The sequence below is a fragment of the Triticum aestivum genome, chromosome 1D (assembly GCF_018294505.1).
Source record: "Triticum aestivum cultivar Chinese Spring chromosome 1D, IWGSC CS RefSeq v2.1, whole genome shotgun sequence".
Taxonomy (NCBI): Eukaryota; Viridiplantae; Streptophyta; class Magnoliopsida; order Poales; family Poaceae; genus Triticum; species Triticum aestivum.
Genome location: NC_057796.1, coordinates 128,795,577 through 128,811,693, shown reverse-complemented (window position 1 = coordinate 128,811,693; position 16,117 = coordinate 128,795,577). Strand labels below are relative to the sequence as shown.

Sequence of the window (16,117 nt, the reverse complement as noted above, 5' to 3'; positions counted from 1 at the left end):
AGAGATGCTAAATGGGTTGAATTCATTGAGACTTTCCCTTATGTCATTAAACACAAGAAGGGTAAAGAAAATGTTATTGCTGATGCATTGTCTCGTCGTTATACTATGCTTTCACAACTTGACTTTAAAATATTTGGTTTGGAGACCATCAAAGATCAATATGCATGATGCTGAATTTAAAGATGTATTGCAGAATTGTAAAGAAGGTAGAACATGGAACAAGTTCGTCGTTAACGATGGATTTGTGTTTCGTGCTAACAAGCTATGCATTCCAGCTAGCTCCGTTCGTCTTTTGTTGTTGCAGGAGGCGCATGGAGGAGGACTAATGGGACACTTTGGCGTGAAGAAGACGGAGGATATACTTGCTACACATTTCTTTTGGCCAAAGATGAGACGGGATGTTGAGCGTTTTGTTGCTCGCCGCACTACATGTCAAAAAGCTAAGTCACGACTCAATCCTCATGGTTTACATATGCCTTTGCCTGTACCTAGTGTTCCTTGGGAGGATATATCTATGGACTTTGTTTTAGGTTTACCTTGAAAAAAGAAGGGGAGGCATAGCATATTTGTTGTCGTGGATAGGTTCTCGAAAATGGCACACTTTATACCATGTCATAAAAGCGATGATGTTGTTAATGTTGCTGATTTGTTCTTTCGTGAAATTATTCGCTTGCATGGTGTGCCAAATACTATCGTTTCAGATCGTGATACTAAATTTCTTAGTCACTTTTGGAGATGTTTATGGGCTAAGTTGGGGACTAAATTGCTTTTTAGTACTACTTGTCACCCCCAAACTGATGGTCAAACTGAAGTAGTCAATAGAACATTGTCTACTATGCTTAGGGTTGTTTTGAAGAATAATAAGAAAATGTGGGAAGAATGCTTGCCTCATATTGAATTTGCTTATAATCGTTCGTTGCATTCTACTACTAAGATGTGCCCTTTTGAAATTGTGTATGGTTTCCTACCTCGTGCACCCATTGATTTGTTGCCTCTTCCATCTTCGGAGAAGGTTAATTTTGATGCTAAACAACGTGTTGAATTGATCTTAAAAATGCATGAGTTAACTAAGGAAAACATTGAGCGTATGAATGCTAAATATAAACTTGCTGGAGATAAGGGTAGAAAACATGTTGTCTTTGCACCTGGAGATCTTGTTTGGTTACATTTGCGTAAGGATAAGTTTCCTAATTTGCGCAAATCAAAGCTAATGCCACGTGCTGATGGTCCTTTTAAGGTGTTAGAGAAAATAAATGATAATGCATATAAACTTGAGCTGCCTGCAGATTTTGGGGTTAGTCCCACTTTTAACATTACAGATTTGAAGCCTTATTTGGGTGAGGAAGATGAGCTTCCGTCGAGGACGACTTCATTTCAAGAAGAGGAGGATGATGAGGACATCAATACCATTGTTACACCCACAACCCCTGCTACTATACATACTGGACCGATTACTAGAGCTCGCGCACGCCAATTAAATTACCAGGTACTTTCGTTTCTTGGTAATGATTCTAATGTTCATGAGAATATGATGTTGCCTAAATTGGATACATTTGTTTTGCTTACAAATGAAGGGCCTAGCTTGCAGAAGGATGAATATTGGAGCAAGAACAAGCATGGAGTTGATGGCATGCGCAAGGGAGACAAAAACAGAGTTTCAAGTGATGATTTCAGGACTTTGAAGCCACCATAATGAGTGCATGAAGCCTTGGACGAAATATACAAGATGCCACTTCATAATTTTCGTCCAGAGGCTATTCTAGGTGCTGCGTCACCTTATTTTGGGCCAGGCCCATGTAATTTCGAAATACTTCAATATAGGTTGTTTTTAGAGTCCGTATGTGTGGGGAAACAAGAGTTAGGGTGGGTTTCGGACCCCTCCTCCAAGGGCCACAAAATCCCCCCCCCCTCTTCCTCCATATATACAGCCCCTAGGGCATCGTTTAGACTTTGGGTTTTGTTTAGATTAAAAGTTCGCCATAGCCGCAACTTCGCGTACTTCGCTTGTGTTCAACGACCAGACAAAGGCGTCACAGAACCCCACCTTGATCAATAAAGCTTTCCTTTTATATTCGCAATATCCAGATTGCAATCTTAGTTTCTTGCTTGTTCTTCGTTTGCCTGCAGGAAACAGACCTTCGTGGTCAGGTTGATCGTGCTCCGGCGTGGTCAATAACCTCTCGGAGTTGGTTTAGCGATTGCTAAGGCGCGATGTCCTCGCACGTTCGTAGTCGGATCGTCAAAGTCGACTTCCTCCAAAACGATAGCCACCATCTCATTGAAAGACGGGACACCTTTGCCTCTATCAGCATTAGAACACAGAAATAGAATATGGGTTATGTCTTCTGCTCCTTGATGGCAAACTGGACATGCCCCATCCGATCCGACGTGCCTGTTATTGAGTATCGATCTTAAAGGGATGATTCCATGTAGTATCCGCCAACAGAAGATTTGGACTTTACGTGGGAAGTTCTCTTTGTCTTCGAGCTTTTATTCCTCAATCCACTTATTCTGTAGCTTCCAGACTGATCTCCATACTGATGGTCCTGTGGAGCTTCCCGGGTGAAGAGACCTATTTGCATGGCCTCCAAAAATATGTGACCACTGCACATGGTAAGCGCTTCGAACTGAAAAGAACCCTCTCCTATCCGGGTGCCATGCAATGTAATCGTCAAAGGCTTGGTAGTGTATTGGTATTTGTAATATCCTGCGAACATCCACTGGGTTGAAACATTGCCTTATGAGCTCTTCATCCCACATCCCAATATTTGGGTCAATGAGTTCATTGACCATTGTTATTAAGGTGTGTCCTCTCGGGCTAATAATTCTTCTATCCGGACTGGACGGAATCCATGGATCGGACCAAATATGAATATTCTCACATGTACCAATCCGTCAAATGTATCCACGTTTGAACACCTCAAGCCCTTTCATTATACTTTGCCACGTAAATGATGATCCATTCTTCAAAGTAGCTTCAAGGAGACTAGTATTAGGGTAATATTTCGCTTCCATTCCAGAACTCTCGCACATAGCGAGTTTGGGACTGTGATTAATCTCCAACATTGTTTAGCTAGCATAGCATGGTTGAAGCAGTATAGATCCCTGAATCCCATACCTCCTTCACTCTTGGGATAACAAAGTTTCCACCATGAAAACCAATGCATCTTTCTATTCTCTTCATCATCTCCCCGCCAGAACTGTGCAATAATATCAGTAATCTCTTTGCAAATTCCTTTTGGTAGGGAAAAGAGTGACATAGCAAAGACAGGGATAGCTTGGGCTACTGCTTTTAACAGAATTTCTTTACCTCCTGTTGACAATTGTTTCTCCATCCATCCAATTAGCCTCTGTTTAATTCTCTCACAAAAGTGTTTAAAACAGTCACTTCTGTCCGCACCCACCATTGCAGGGAGTCCGAGATACTTGTCGGATAGTGCCTCAGTATCAATATATAGCTCCTGACAAATCTCTGATCTAGAAATAACATTAGTATTCGGACTGAAGAAAATACTTGATTTTGCCAAACTTACCAATTGTCCTGAATTTTGGCAATAGGTATCTAGCACTTGTTGTAAGGAAGCTGCATTTAACACATCTGCTTTCATGAGAATAAGAGCGTCATCAGCAAATAAAAGGTGTGATACTGATGGTGCATTTCTGCACACTCTAATTCCCTCCATGCCACCAGCTTCTTCTTCAAACTGCAACATGCTAGATAAACCTTCTGCGCATAAGAGAAATAAGTAGGGAGAGAGAGGATCTCCCTGTCTTATATCTCTCGTAGGAATAAAAATCTCAGTCTCTTGAGAATTAAATCTCACCTTGTACCTCACAGAATTGATGCAAGACATCATCTCTATCCACTCGCTATGGAATCCCAGCTTTTGCATCATAGAAATACCCATTCCACACGATTATAAGCCTTATGCATATCCAATTTCACAGCACATAAGCCTGACTGTCCTGCTCTCTTGTTTTTAATCTTATGCACGCACTCATATGCAATGAGGATATTGTCAGTGATTAGTCTCCCAGGAACAAAAGCACTCTGAGTTGGTGAGATAATTTCAAGCAAAATACTTTTTAGGCGTAAGGCAAGCATCTTAGAAATAATTTTATAGAGAACATTGCATAAGCTTATGGGCCTGTATTGAGTTACCACTTCTGGATTATCAACCTTGGGTATCAACACAATCGATGTATCATTCCATTCTGCTGGAATTTTCCTGGAGTTTGTAGCAATCAAAACCTCTTGTGTGATCTCGTCACCAAAAAAAGCCCAATACTTCTTAAAGAAAACTGCATGGAGTCCATCTGGTCCCGGGGCCTTCAAATCCCAATACTAAAAACAGCTTTACGAACATCATCAAGGGTAAAAGGGGCCAAGAGCATTGAATTCATATGTTCGGTTACCTTAGTTTCAACTTTCGCCAATAATGCCGGGTCAGTTTGGTTCACCTCAGACGTGAATAAGTTCTCAAAATAACTCCGGATATGTGGGTTCAAATTAGCATTGCCTTCCAGCCATTCACCATCATTATTTTTTAACTTTTTAATGAAGTTCTTCTTCCTTCTTGCTGATGCGTACGCCTGAAAAAAGCTTGTGTTGCGGTCACCCTTGTGTAACCAATTTACTCTTGACCTTTGCATGCACTGGATCTCTTCCAGCTCCAAAAGGTACTCGATCAACTCTGCGAGTTCTTTCTTCTTGGCCTCGTTATCATCGTTCATCGGACCCGTGATCACCTGTTCGAACTCTCTCTGCGCCTTCCGCGGCCTTTTCCTTGGTCGCTTCAAAACTCGTTGATCCCAGTCATGAAATTTATCATGCATGCGATTCAACTTACTGTATATACAGTCCGCATTAGGCTCCGCCCCAACACTGGACCATGCTTCCTGTACTATATCATCAAAGTTTTTTTCCCTGAGCCAACTAGCCTCAAATCTCTGTGGTCGTGCTGCACTTGTTTGACTTGGCTGTATATAATATTCAGTGTTCAACAAAAGTGGTCTGTTGTCTGAGTGATTGTACTGCAAATGTTCCACTGCAGCATGGGGGAAAAGCTGAGACCAAGCTTCACTCCCTAGTCCCCTGTCTAGTCTTTCTCTGATTCTACCCCTCAGCCATGTAAATTGATCTCCTACATACCCAAGGTCTCTTAGCTCGCAGTCCTGTATTGTCTGGTTGAACGCATGCATATATTGCTGTGGCCTAGGATTACCTCCCTCCTTCTCATGCAAGTAACGTATCTTATTTAGGTCCCCCATGAGCAGCCATGGCAGATTATGAGCTTGATGTAGTAGCCTCATGCGGTCCCAAGTTTTATATTTATTCTCCCAACGAAATTCACCATACATCCCAGTCATCCTCCAGGTCTGGCTGCCTTCCTGAATTTTCACATCGATGAACGTAGGATTCAGCCCCAATCTCTGAATATTAACCTCCTTCTTCCAGAGTAATAACAATCCACCTTTCCTCCCATCACTAGCACAAACAAATTTTTGATCCATCTTGAGTCTCCTCCTCAAGCACTCTGCCGGATAGCTATCAAGATGTGTCTCCGACAAGAACATCACGTCGGGATTACATGCCCGCTGGACGTCCAGCAAAGCGCGAACTGCCGGGGCATTCCCGAGCCCCCGACAGTTCCAACATAATAGTTTCATTGCTCCAGCGATCACCCTTGGAGCGCCGCCAAATAAAATCACAATCTCGTCAAAACCTATCCCTCACTGCCGGCAAGCCGGGGAGAGACAGAGAGAGAAAACCTGCCGACGGAGGGAGAGAAAAACCTGCCACTGCCAAAGCAGACGGAGGGACAAAGAGTATGCCCACAGTCACTTCGTCGGGGCAGAGAAATAAAACCCTAGCCGCCAGGCCGAGGGTGCCAAAAACCTCACGTGGTAGTCATGCAGCCTTCAACATGGAGTCAAAGAGCGTAGACGTGCACACGGAGGGATGGTTGACGCCAGCGTTGTGGCAGCGCCACAGCCGGCGCGGCGTCCAGACCTAGGTCTGAAAGTCAACTGGATTGGGTGGTTAGCGATCCGGATGTTACAAGGCTACTCCCTCCATTTCTAAATATAAGATTTCAATATGGACTACATACGGATGTACTCCCTCCGTTCCTAAATATTTGTCTTTTAGAGATTTCAAATGGACTATCACATACGAATATATATAGACATATTTTAGAGTGTAGATTCACTCATTTTGCTCCGTATGTAGTCACTTGTTAAAATATCTAGAAAGACAAATATTTAGGAACGGAAGGAATATATAGACATACTTTAGAGTGTAAATTTACTCATTTAGTTTCATATGTAGTAGTTCATATTGAAATCTCTAAAAAGACATAAATTTAGGAACGTTGTAAAATCTATTCACACAGTTCTGTAACCACCCCAGATGCTAAGACAGCCCATCTCCAGGTAATCAATTTCAACGTCCCCATTTCGCCCGCCCGCCAACAGAAGTCTACTGCTACATGTTTTTGTGTTATATATAGCACCTAGCGCATGAACAATCGATTATACTAGCCAATCTTCAGGACTGAGTGATAGTACACTAGCATTATGAACCTCCCACACAATTTTACTTGACTACTTGGTGATTTGAAATCAAGTTAACAAACATATCATATCTTTTGGTTGCCATAGTTAATCGGGAATATGAATTTTAGATTCATAGACCATAACACCAAGAGCCCAGAGACAGTTTAACATAAAGGTCTGCATTAAATTCAGGAAGTACAACAAAATACATCCAATTTTCTGTTCTAGCACCCACGCTGAGAAAAAAGAAGAAATGGCGCAAATTCTTAGCATGGCTGCTTGTCCGAACGGAAGCACACAAGATCACTCTTCCATTGCATCACCATCAGCGACCTCTGGCTTCAGCTTCAGCTGCGTGATCTTTGTAGACAATACCTCTGCAAACAAGAGAAGGGATATCAAACTTCACAACGCTCAAGCATCACTATGTATGTAGCCTGTGACATCAATCAGTCACTTACCGGTATGCCCCTTGTTGAAGCTGTATCCCTTCGAGCTGACAAAAGTCCTTGGGTTTGGTAACTCGTGGTTTCTCAAGTACTCTGTGTTCCCCTGGAATTATTTAACAAGAAACTAGATTAGCAAAGCAGTGAGGCTAAAAAATGCACACTATCAGTTCCAACTAAAATAATAATAGTATATTCCAGCACTTTAATCAATGCTAATGCATTCAACTAGTACTTTCTGAATACAATAGGTAGCGACACCTCAACTGCATATCCCCTGCTGCTAGTTACATACCCTGACATCTTATAATTTTCCCAAAAACTCTAGCACATGGTAGAAGAAACTATGCAGTGGCATAGATAATTATGTTGAGAATTTGACTTACTACTCCCTCCGTTCCTAAATATAAGTCTTTTTAGAGATTGCAACATGGACTACATACGGAGCAAAATGAGTGAATCTACACCCTAAACTACGTCTATATACATCCGTATGTAGTCCATACTGAAATCTCTAAAAAGACTTATATTTAGGAACAGAGGGTTTTACAATGAGAAATGTATGTCAGCCATGTGCAATGAAGGGCCAAAACAGGAAGTAGGTTGGAAGCTCATTATTTACTTTCAAAAAAATAATGAATAGTGTTTGTCATCTCAGGTAACAGAACAAAAGTTACATAATTACATACCTTGGTTATCACACAAACATCCACGTTGCTGCCACTTCCCAAGTCATTGAAGATACCAGCACGGATTGCCTCGGCTACAAGTGCAATTCCCTCCTCCCTCTGCAGGATAAAGTAATCGGTTGGTACATCTCGTTACAAAAAATGATACACAAAGAACAAGCACTGTGATCTGCTAAAGCAAAGTCACCACCCGTGCAATACTAAGATATCCACATAGTCAAGTGCACGAACTGTTGCGTTTGTTCACTTACTGTGAGGCCTTCTCTGTACTTCGACTCAAACACTGACATTGCAGCAAGGGATCCAGAACCCATCGTGGCAAAAGGAAGAGTGTCGGTGGAACCATGCGGATAAACCTGGGGATTCAAAAAAGTTACCAAAACTAGCCTGAATTTCTCTTATCAGAAGACCGTCAAACAATTATACTCACAGTGTGTAGATGTGGTCCAGTGACATCTACTCCGCCAAGAACAAGAGCAGCACTGACATGACCTTGGTAGTTAAAAAGGTGTGTCTTCAGTAGTGTAAGAGCGGTTACAACTCTTGACTCACGGCTAGTAGCATAACGGTGAAGTTGTAGCTGGGAGCTGACCATATCTGGAGTAAAAGCACATATCATGATGTTTGTGTGATAGATTCAGAGAAAAATACAAGGAAACAAATGAAGATTGATTTGGTTTCTTTCTGTCAGTAACTTCTTTCTTACCTGTCACAGCCTCTGTGTCAGCAGCAGTTCCAGCACCACAGCAATATATGTTTGGTGCCATAAAATGAATTTTCTCGCAGTTCTTATCAGCAACTATAGGACCCTCGGTTGCCCTTGTGTCTGCGCCAAGAACAACTCCATCCTAGATACAAAACATGGTTCATCAACCCCTTGTTTTCAGTAATTTATTCATGGAGAAACCACAAAATGATGCCAGATTGAAGCCATATGGCTCGATTCTCCATCCATTGTCAGTTAGAAAGAACTACTGTGAGGGTCAGAGATTGGCATGCAAGCTTCCATTAATTTTCGTCATACTCACTTACTCTAAAACGAAAATTTACCATCGACAGAACATGGGAATGTGCTGCAACATAAGGTAAACAGATAATCCGAAGTAATTTCTCCCAGAGTCCGTCTAATTTGCAAAGAGTGTTGTCGTCAAGAAAATCTTAAGCGGTAGCTGGTAACATCACATACTAAACTGCCCCTCTGTTTCCGGCTTCAAAAGCGAGTAAGTGGAGAAGAGCAGTGGCTCACCGCAAACACGAGGCCGACGATGGTAGTCCCGGTCTTCCTGAACCCGGGCATCTTGAGGCCATTCTTCTCCAGCATGGCGTTCCTGCGGCACAGGTCGAAGCTGAAGCCGCCCTTGGTAGGGAGTTCCATCGATCCGGCCATCCTGCGCCCAAGCACACCACCAAACAGAAAACAAATCAAGATCGCGCCGAACCAGTCCCACCGAATCAACCGCAACCCGCGGCCGTATCCCCACTCCCCTGGCCTAGGTTTCACACTACCGCCACGGTCGTCCCCGATCTAGCGAGCGACGGGCCCGAAACGAGACTAATCGGAAGGAGAAATCGCGACCGCGGAAACCCTAGAAACCCTTCTCGCGGCGATATATTTGCGGCGGCGCAAGGGCGAACTGAGCTCGCAGAAGCGCGCGTACTGAGGGATCGAGTGGCGGCGGAATCGGGGGCGGGGTCGTACCTGATCTCGGATCGTGAGTGAGTCGGAGATGAGGAGGGGGGGGGGGCAGCTTGCTTCCTGTTCCTGTGCTTCGAGTTTCTTTTTGCGCTTCGGTAGGGGTATTTTCAGGAGTTGGAGTTGGATTGGGGGAGAAGAAAGGAAGGGACGGCGGCGCCAATATTCTTGCTGGGCTCGATGGAGATGGAATTGTTATCGGAGTCATAAATGTCCGGCCCATGTAATGTCGGCCTAATGGACCGTCGCACGTGGGCCTTTATGAGAGGGCGGTAGTAAGCATTTGGGTTTTCTCGCGGCAGATCCTATTTACCGTCCACGTACGTCCAATAGTCGCACCTTCCGAAATCACTAACCGACGAGTACTTTTTTTAAAGATCACTTTCACCTTCCCAGACGGCGACAGGTGACATGATGCATGTGCATCACTTGTCTTAACTTGAGAGTTTTTCCCTTTTTCATAAATTCGTTTATTTAAAATATTTTATCTCTTAAATCGTGTGTTCAAATCTTTCTAAGACCATGTCTCTCGCGGAAACAAAAACATGTCTCTCATGAAAGTAAATCCGTGCATCTCACGGAAACAAAAAGAAAAAGGAAATGACTTTTTTTGCACAAAAAAATTGAATTTATTTTGTCCAAAAGCTAAAAAAGACAGGTGAAAAAACAAAATGCCAAAAAACCCAAAAAAACCATCTAAGATCTAACCACCCCAAGTCACCCTTGGGAGGCTCCCGAACGAGTGCTCCTATATTAATTAGTTGCTCTCCGCAGCTTCGCTTTAGTGAGCGACGCGACATGGGCCGACCCATTTCGAGCGAGCAACCGGTTTCTGAACCTGTTTTTTTCCCTGTATTGTTTTTTACTGTTTTTTCTGGTTTTCTTCATGCTTTTTTATTTTCTGTTTTTTCTGTTTTATTTTACCTCTCCTTTGCTTTCTCCTTTTTTCATAGATGTAAAATTTTCAAAAAATGACCAGAATTTCAAATTTTATTAAAACTTTTAGAAAATCTTCAAATTTTAAAATTTGTTCATGTTTTCAGAAATTGTTCGTGTTTTCCCAAATTACGTTCATATTTTCCTAAACAAGGTCAACACAATGGGAAAGAATATTCGCCGTACATTAAAAAATGTTTACTGTGCATAAAAATGTTCAACGTGTAAAGAAAAAATGTTCAATGTGCATTTGACAAAAGGTTCGCCATATATTTAAAGAATGTTCAATGTCTATTTAAATAATGTTCACTGTATACTAAGAAAATGTTCAGTGTGTATTCTAAATTCACTTTCTTAAAAAATGTTCACATCTCAAATAAATTGTCCAGAATTCGAAATTTGTTCACAATTTTTTCAAAAATTTGTTAGCATTTTTTAAATTATGTTCACATTTTAAAATTGTGTTCATGTTTTAAAAATTTTGTTTGAATTTTGAAGTTTGTTCATGATTTCAAACATTATTGGCATTTTAGAAAAAATCTTCACACTTTTCCCAGAAATGGTCAAAAAATAAATATCATTGCATTTAGTTCCTAAAATGTCCGCGTTGCTTATTAATTACTAACACTGAGATGCTCAATTGGTAAGGAACATTCACTCTCGGGCGTGGGATATCGAGTTCGACTCCTTCACAGGGTGTTGTTTTTTTGTGGATTTTAGTAGTCACACAGCATGGCTCACTATGGCGCCACTGAATGGGCCGGCCCATTTGAATCGAGCAGGTTTTGGAGGATCTTAGTAGTCAAACAACATGGCTCGCTATGGCCCCATCGAATGGGCTGGCCTATTTGAATCACGTAGTGCGCAAAAAGCTTGTGTTTAAGATTCACGAGCGTCAGCTAGGGGCTTTCTTTTCTCACCAACAAGATTTAGTGGCAATTCACTGTGTTCTACCTGTTTTCTACCATGTTCAACTCTCTCGTTCTTCCCGTGAAAAAAACTCTCTCTCCTCATGGTGAAACTTGAAAAGAAAAGAAAATTTATCACGATCACACAAAGCTCAAATAATTCAAACAAAAAACTAGTCAATAACTGCGGTTGTTTGACGCTATATTTGTTGCTTTTGTCATTGTTAGGGTTTAATCATGGTCAAGATTCAGATGTGCACATCAGAATCATAGTGGTGATCGGCGATGATGGCAAAATGACATACACATACCAATGATTGGTTACGGAAAAGATGGGGCAACGAGGGGAGGTATTATCATCATAAGGGTTTATGGTAGAGGTCAGGGTTCATATATGCTCATTACCTAGGGGTAGCGATCTGTTGGGAAACGTAGCAGAAAACAAAATTTTTGCACCTACAACCACCCAAGATCATATGAAGATGCATAAACGGGTTGGGATCATGATTGTTACCGTCATCGAGTTGTGGCGAAAGAAGAATGTGTCAGTGTAGATTGTACTTGGAGTCCCTCGAACAGTCGATGAATGATCCCTCGTACCTCCCACGAACAGTCCCTCGAACCGAAGACAAAACACACAACATCTCTACTTTGTTGCAAGCGTGCATCCTTCACGATCCGGCAGCGCTTCGCAGCCCAGAGCTAACCGTTACCGGGGAACTGGAGGGAGGAGATTAGAACCATAATGGGCTTCTAATTATGAGGACAAGAGGATTGGCCTAGCTCTAATTAGTCATCTAGGACCAGCAAGAACTAGAAGGACTAGAGAAGGCTTCGAAATTTTTGTCTTGAAAGGAGCAAAATCCCCTAGTATATATAGGTCGGAGGGAGAGGGAGGGCTGCCACCAAGGGGAAAGGAGTCTCCCTTGGTGCGCCGGCCTAGGGGAGGAGGAGTCTGACTCCTCCCCTTCCCCAATTTGGTCTCTTTCCTTAGGGAAGGAGGCACTTTTCCACTTGGGCCTTTTTGGCCTTTTAATGCCCATTGAAATATCTTCCCAGCGATAATAAAGTTATTTTCGTGCGTAGGACCAACCAGGCAAGCAAAAGACAATTGTGCCAAAAAGGCAAGTAAAAGGATATAGAGAAGTGAGAAAAAGGCCTTTCTATACGATGAAAAGGCACTTGTGGAAAAAAGACAAGCAAAAAGACAAAGAGAAATGAGAAAAGACCATTTCTATGCAACGAAAAGGCACTTGTATCAATGCCATAAAAACCTAACACATCATATATATATATAGAGAGAGAGAGAGGGTGCGTAGCTACCACCATGCATAGAAAATTGCCTCTCAATGCGTTAATAGGGTAGGAGGTTTGCCTTATTGTGGTCTTGTAGCTATGTAGAATGATATCTACTATGTACTAAAAGCACAATACAGATCAAAATAGAAAATAGGCTATTAAAAAGACCAGACCATTTATTTGATACATCAATGAACCACAACCAATATATCTTGCTAATCCAATTTCAGACATCGGACACTAAAGAAAAACTAAATTAGCAACATATGCCATCATGTAAAATGGACCTTTATTTCCAGTGAATTTTTTTATTTCCCATAAAAAAGCCTTTTCTAACAACTTTCCTAAAATGAGATTGTGGGTTCGAATGATAACTGAACAGGTGACGTTTTTTTTTTGAAGGAAACACACAAATGACTTGCACGCGCCATTTACTCCTTTTTAATGGTACATCTCCTTTGTAGGTTATCTACAAGTCTATGTACATGGTCTTACTAATAGAAACACTCCATGTGGGGTGGGGGGGGGGGGGTGGGGGGGATAATGTAAGAGTTGTGTTGTTGGTTCTTCAGCTAGAAAGAAGAATCTCATAGTATAGGCTTGGTTGCCCTCCAAGAATTTCATAAGAAAAATGTATTCCTTTATACGAAATTGTTCCATTCCTATAGCCACAAAAGTACCCCCTCTGTAAAGAAATATAAGAGTGTTTAAATATCTACTTATATTTTTTTTTAAGAGGGAGTATTATTGTAGTTTAAATCCTCCCGGTCCCTTAGATTCATGTAAGAGATTGAGTCCCATAAAATCCTTTAAAGTTTTGAGTTTAAATGGGGTTGAAACTACCCATGATTTAAAAAACTGTAAAGGGGAATTTGGCATGAAAATGTTTTTGTTCTTAATTAGCAAAAGAACGACTACGTTGCCTCGGACTGGAGAAATTTTGATACCTCGCGTTTTGTATTCTCTAGAATTTGTAGAAAAGGGGAATGTTTGTAGGAAACTAGTCCATTCTCTTTCCCTATAAAATTCCTGTAGAACGTGGCATAAAATCCGTACTTTATATTTTGACTTCCTTTCACAGGGTCGAAAAAGAAAATCCTTATTTGGGAGTTTTGAATTTCAAAAACTTTTTGGCGCAGGGATCCAGCCCCGTGAGCTCGTTGCTCGCTGGCGCGCAACATGCCCGGAACTGTGGGTGCAGGCATCACGAGAAACTATGGCGCTGGCATTCATGATAACCCAGTTGAGCAAGCAACATCGCTGTAGTACATGGGCACTGACCAAGATTCCCCCCTCACAGAGGCAGCAACAGTAGTCGATAAAAGCCAAACTTAGCATTCCTGCGCCGTTCCAAAAATCAACACCTTACGAGTTACGACACTGCACTAGATGCATGATCCTAACAGTGCAAGTCAGGCCTGCTCGATGATAGCAACATGACACGATGATAGCCAGGAGATCCGGGAAATTTATACAGATCGATAGCAGAAAGTCTAGCTAGCTTGCAAAAAGGGTAGAAAACATTCCGATTGAGAGCGACATGCATTTCTCCCTAAATAAATGGCTCAGCACTCGGCCGCTCCCCTCTTCCGGCTCACCGCCGCTCGTAGCTGCCAACAACAAGGAACGACAATAAGCAAGATGAATCAGCTTCAAGTATGTGGAGAAAGCATGTTGAGCGTTTCCGGTTGTACTGACCGAGGACGCGTTCAGATCCGAGCTCCGCAGCACGCGCAGCCTCTTCGCGGTGGCGATGAACATGCTGCAACAACGTCCAGAGATCGTCGTCAGTAAGTTCAGAGCAAGAGGAGAAATTTGTTTGTTTTGCGACTGAGACAGAAATCTCTCGCTTGGTTTGTTTCAAGGGGAAGATCGATCGAACTCACTCCCATGGCACGTCCCCGACCAGCATCTGGTCGCCCTCGTCGTCCTCGTACACCAGAGTGTACTCGCCGCTGCCGTCCAGCAGCCCCGTGATCGCCGCGTGCTTCTCCCCCGCCGCGCAGGAGCTCTCGTCCCTTTGAGCTGCGGCGCAAGCAGAGCGGACAGAGCAAAGTTAGCGCAACGATCGACCAAAGCGCACGCAGGCACGCAGTTTCGCTCGTGGAACGGAAGTGCCGATTTGCGTGTGTACGTACCAGCGAGGAGACCCTGGAAGAGGTGGTCGACGGCGTCGGCGAGCTTGCCGTAGCTGCCGTGCGCCTTAAGGTCCACCTTCCGGCCGATGGGGACGCCGTCCATGTTGATCTTCACGAACCGGCCCTTGTAGATGCTGCAATCAGCCTTGCCGCCCGCGCCGTGGTGTGGCTCGGCGGCTGGCGGTTTGGACGAGGAGGAGGCAAGGTTGCGCCGGAAGGAGCGCACCGGAGGCCATCCCACGACCGGAGCGGCGGCCGCCGGCCTGCTGCACGTTTCAGAGACAGAGACAGGTAATATGGATCAGTAAAATCTTAATTATGTTCCACTTGCACGCATTGGCATCTCCACTAGTACTAGTACATACAGTTAACAGATAAATTTTGGAGTTGCTAGTGGCAGTGACAGTTTCTTGGAAGAAAAGGTGAAATTGGCCCGACAAGCACAAGGAACAGCAAGGTAAAATCTCATATTTACTCCAGCAGATTGGAGGAACTACTCTACTATACCAAGGAAAACCAAACCAAACCAAACCTTGGCTTGGAGCCGTTGTTTCTTCCCTTTGCTCCAGCACCAGCAGCACCACGGCGGCCTCCCTTCTCCTCCAAGCCTGAGACGAACAACAAAAGTCAAAGCATGAAGCTTCGAAGAAAGAAGAGGAATTAAGGAGCAAGAAGCAAGCATGCATGGCGCAGGAGCTACCTTCTTGGCCTGGTGATCCGGAGAAGTAGCCAGGCAGGCCGAGGCTCAGCTCAAGCCCCCTCTCTTCCTCATCCTTCGACCCTTTCCAAGCCATCTCTCTCTCTCTCTCTCTCTCCCCCTCTCTCTTTCAACCCTCTTTTGAAGAACTGGTTGCTAGACAGACACAGCAGCCTCACAAGTCACAGGAGCCAGCTCTCTCTCTCTCTCTCTCTCTGTTGAGTCTGAAGCAGCAGGAAATGGGGGAGCTATATATAGAGGGAGGACAAGCTGGTGCTGCGCCCGAGAAGCAGGCACAGACCGGAAAGGCCAAGCGAGGCTTGGAGAAGGGACAAGGATGGAGTACTACATTTCCACACACACTCTCTCTCTCTACTCTACAGAGTATCTGCACTCGATTGCTATCTCCACTCCCGATGCCTCATTGCTCCTGCTCTGCCCCTCTCTCACACACACACACTCTCTCTCTCTGTAGCGGAGGAGAGAGAAGTATACGCCAACTCCTTCTGTCTTCGTATCTTTTTCATATGCTTCCATGAAAGATCACCTTTTGAAAATTCTGGCAGCCTTACTCTCTCTTCTCTTGTATGCGTTGCCTTTTCCACTCTCTATCTAGCGATGCAGTAAAGGAGCTGTAGGTGTGCAGTGCAGAGACGGGAATAAGCCAGGGAGGGATTCCAGGGCTGCGACAGAGCCCGGGAAAGGCAACGGGAGAAAGCATCTACGCTGCTCGCGCAGGAGGGCGCAGCAAGC

The 16,117-nt window shown here is 43.6% G+C and overlaps 2 protein-coding genes across 3 annotated transcripts; both read right to left on the bottom strand.

The window, feature by feature from the left end:
* Positions 1–6,721: 6,721 nt before the first annotated feature.
* Positions 6,722–9,524, bottom strand: LOC123180733 (proteasome subunit beta type-7-B). The gene is made up of 8 exons (XM_044592856.1): positions 9,393–9,524; positions 8,940–9,081; positions 8,400–8,541; positions 8,124–8,290; positions 7,945–8,049; positions 7,694–7,792; positions 7,020–7,110; positions 6,722–6,935 (listed from the first exon to the last, which is right to left on the bottom strand). Exons 2-8 carry the CDS (start codon positions 9,078–9,080, stop codon positions 6,862–6,864), a joined length of 819 nt encoding a protein of 272 aa, XP_044448791.1. The 5' UTR covers position 9,081; positions 9,393–9,524; the 3' UTR covers positions 6,722–6,861.
* A 4,453-nt stretch (positions 9,525–13,977) lies between these two features.
* Positions 13,978–15,669, bottom strand: LOC123166744 (auxin-responsive protein IAA16). 2 transcript variants are annotated; one of them, XM_044584546.1, is made up of 6 exons: positions 15,368–15,669; positions 15,200–15,275; positions 14,668–14,933; positions 14,416–14,554; positions 14,228–14,291; positions 13,978–14,139 (listed from the first exon to the last, which is right to left on the bottom strand). In XM_044584546.1, the coding sequence occupies exons 1-6, from the start codon at positions 15,459–15,461 to the stop codon at positions 14,095–14,097; spliced, it is 684 nt and encodes a 227-aa protein (XP_044440481.1). In that variant the 5' UTR covers positions 15,462–15,669; the 3' UTR covers positions 13,978–14,094. The 2 variants fall into 2 exon arrangements, with proteins under 2 accessions (XP_044440481.1, XP_044440488.1); XM_044584553.1 differs by having other exon boundaries at positions 14,668–14,930.
* Between the last annotated feature and the right edge of the window lie 448 nt (positions 15,670–16,117).

What these genes read in the sequence shown, in the direction of transcription:
- LOC123180733 (XM_044592856.1), bottom strand. Translation starts at nt 9,080, where the DNA reads ATGGCCGGATCGATGGAACTCCCTACCAAGGGCGGCTTCAGCTTCGAC. An exon ending in TGACACAGAGGCTGTGACAG is followed by an intron (nt 8,291 to 8,399) that starts GTAAGAAAGAAG and finishes CTTTTACTCCAG; the next exon opens with ATATGGTCAGCTCCCAGCTA. An exon ending in ATGTTTGTGTGATAACCAAG is followed by an intron (nt 7,111 to 7,693) that starts GTATGTAATTAT and finishes AAATAATTCCAG; the next exon opens with GGGAACACAGAGTACTTGAG.
- LOC123166744 (XM_044584546.1), bottom strand. Translation starts at nt 15,461, where the DNA reads ATGGCTTGGAAAGGGTCGAAGGATGAGGAAGAGAGGGGGCTTGAGCTG. An exon ending in AACAACGGCTCCAAGCCAAG is followed by an intron (nt 14,934 to 15,199) that starts GTTTGGTTTGGT and finishes TGAAACGTGCAG; the next exon opens with CAGGCCGGCGGCCGCCGCTC. An exon ending in CTTCCAGGGTCTCCTCGCTG is followed by an intron (nt 14,555 to 14,667) that starts GTACGTACACAC and finishes CTTGCGCCGCAG; the next exon opens with CTCAAAGGGACGAGAGCTCC.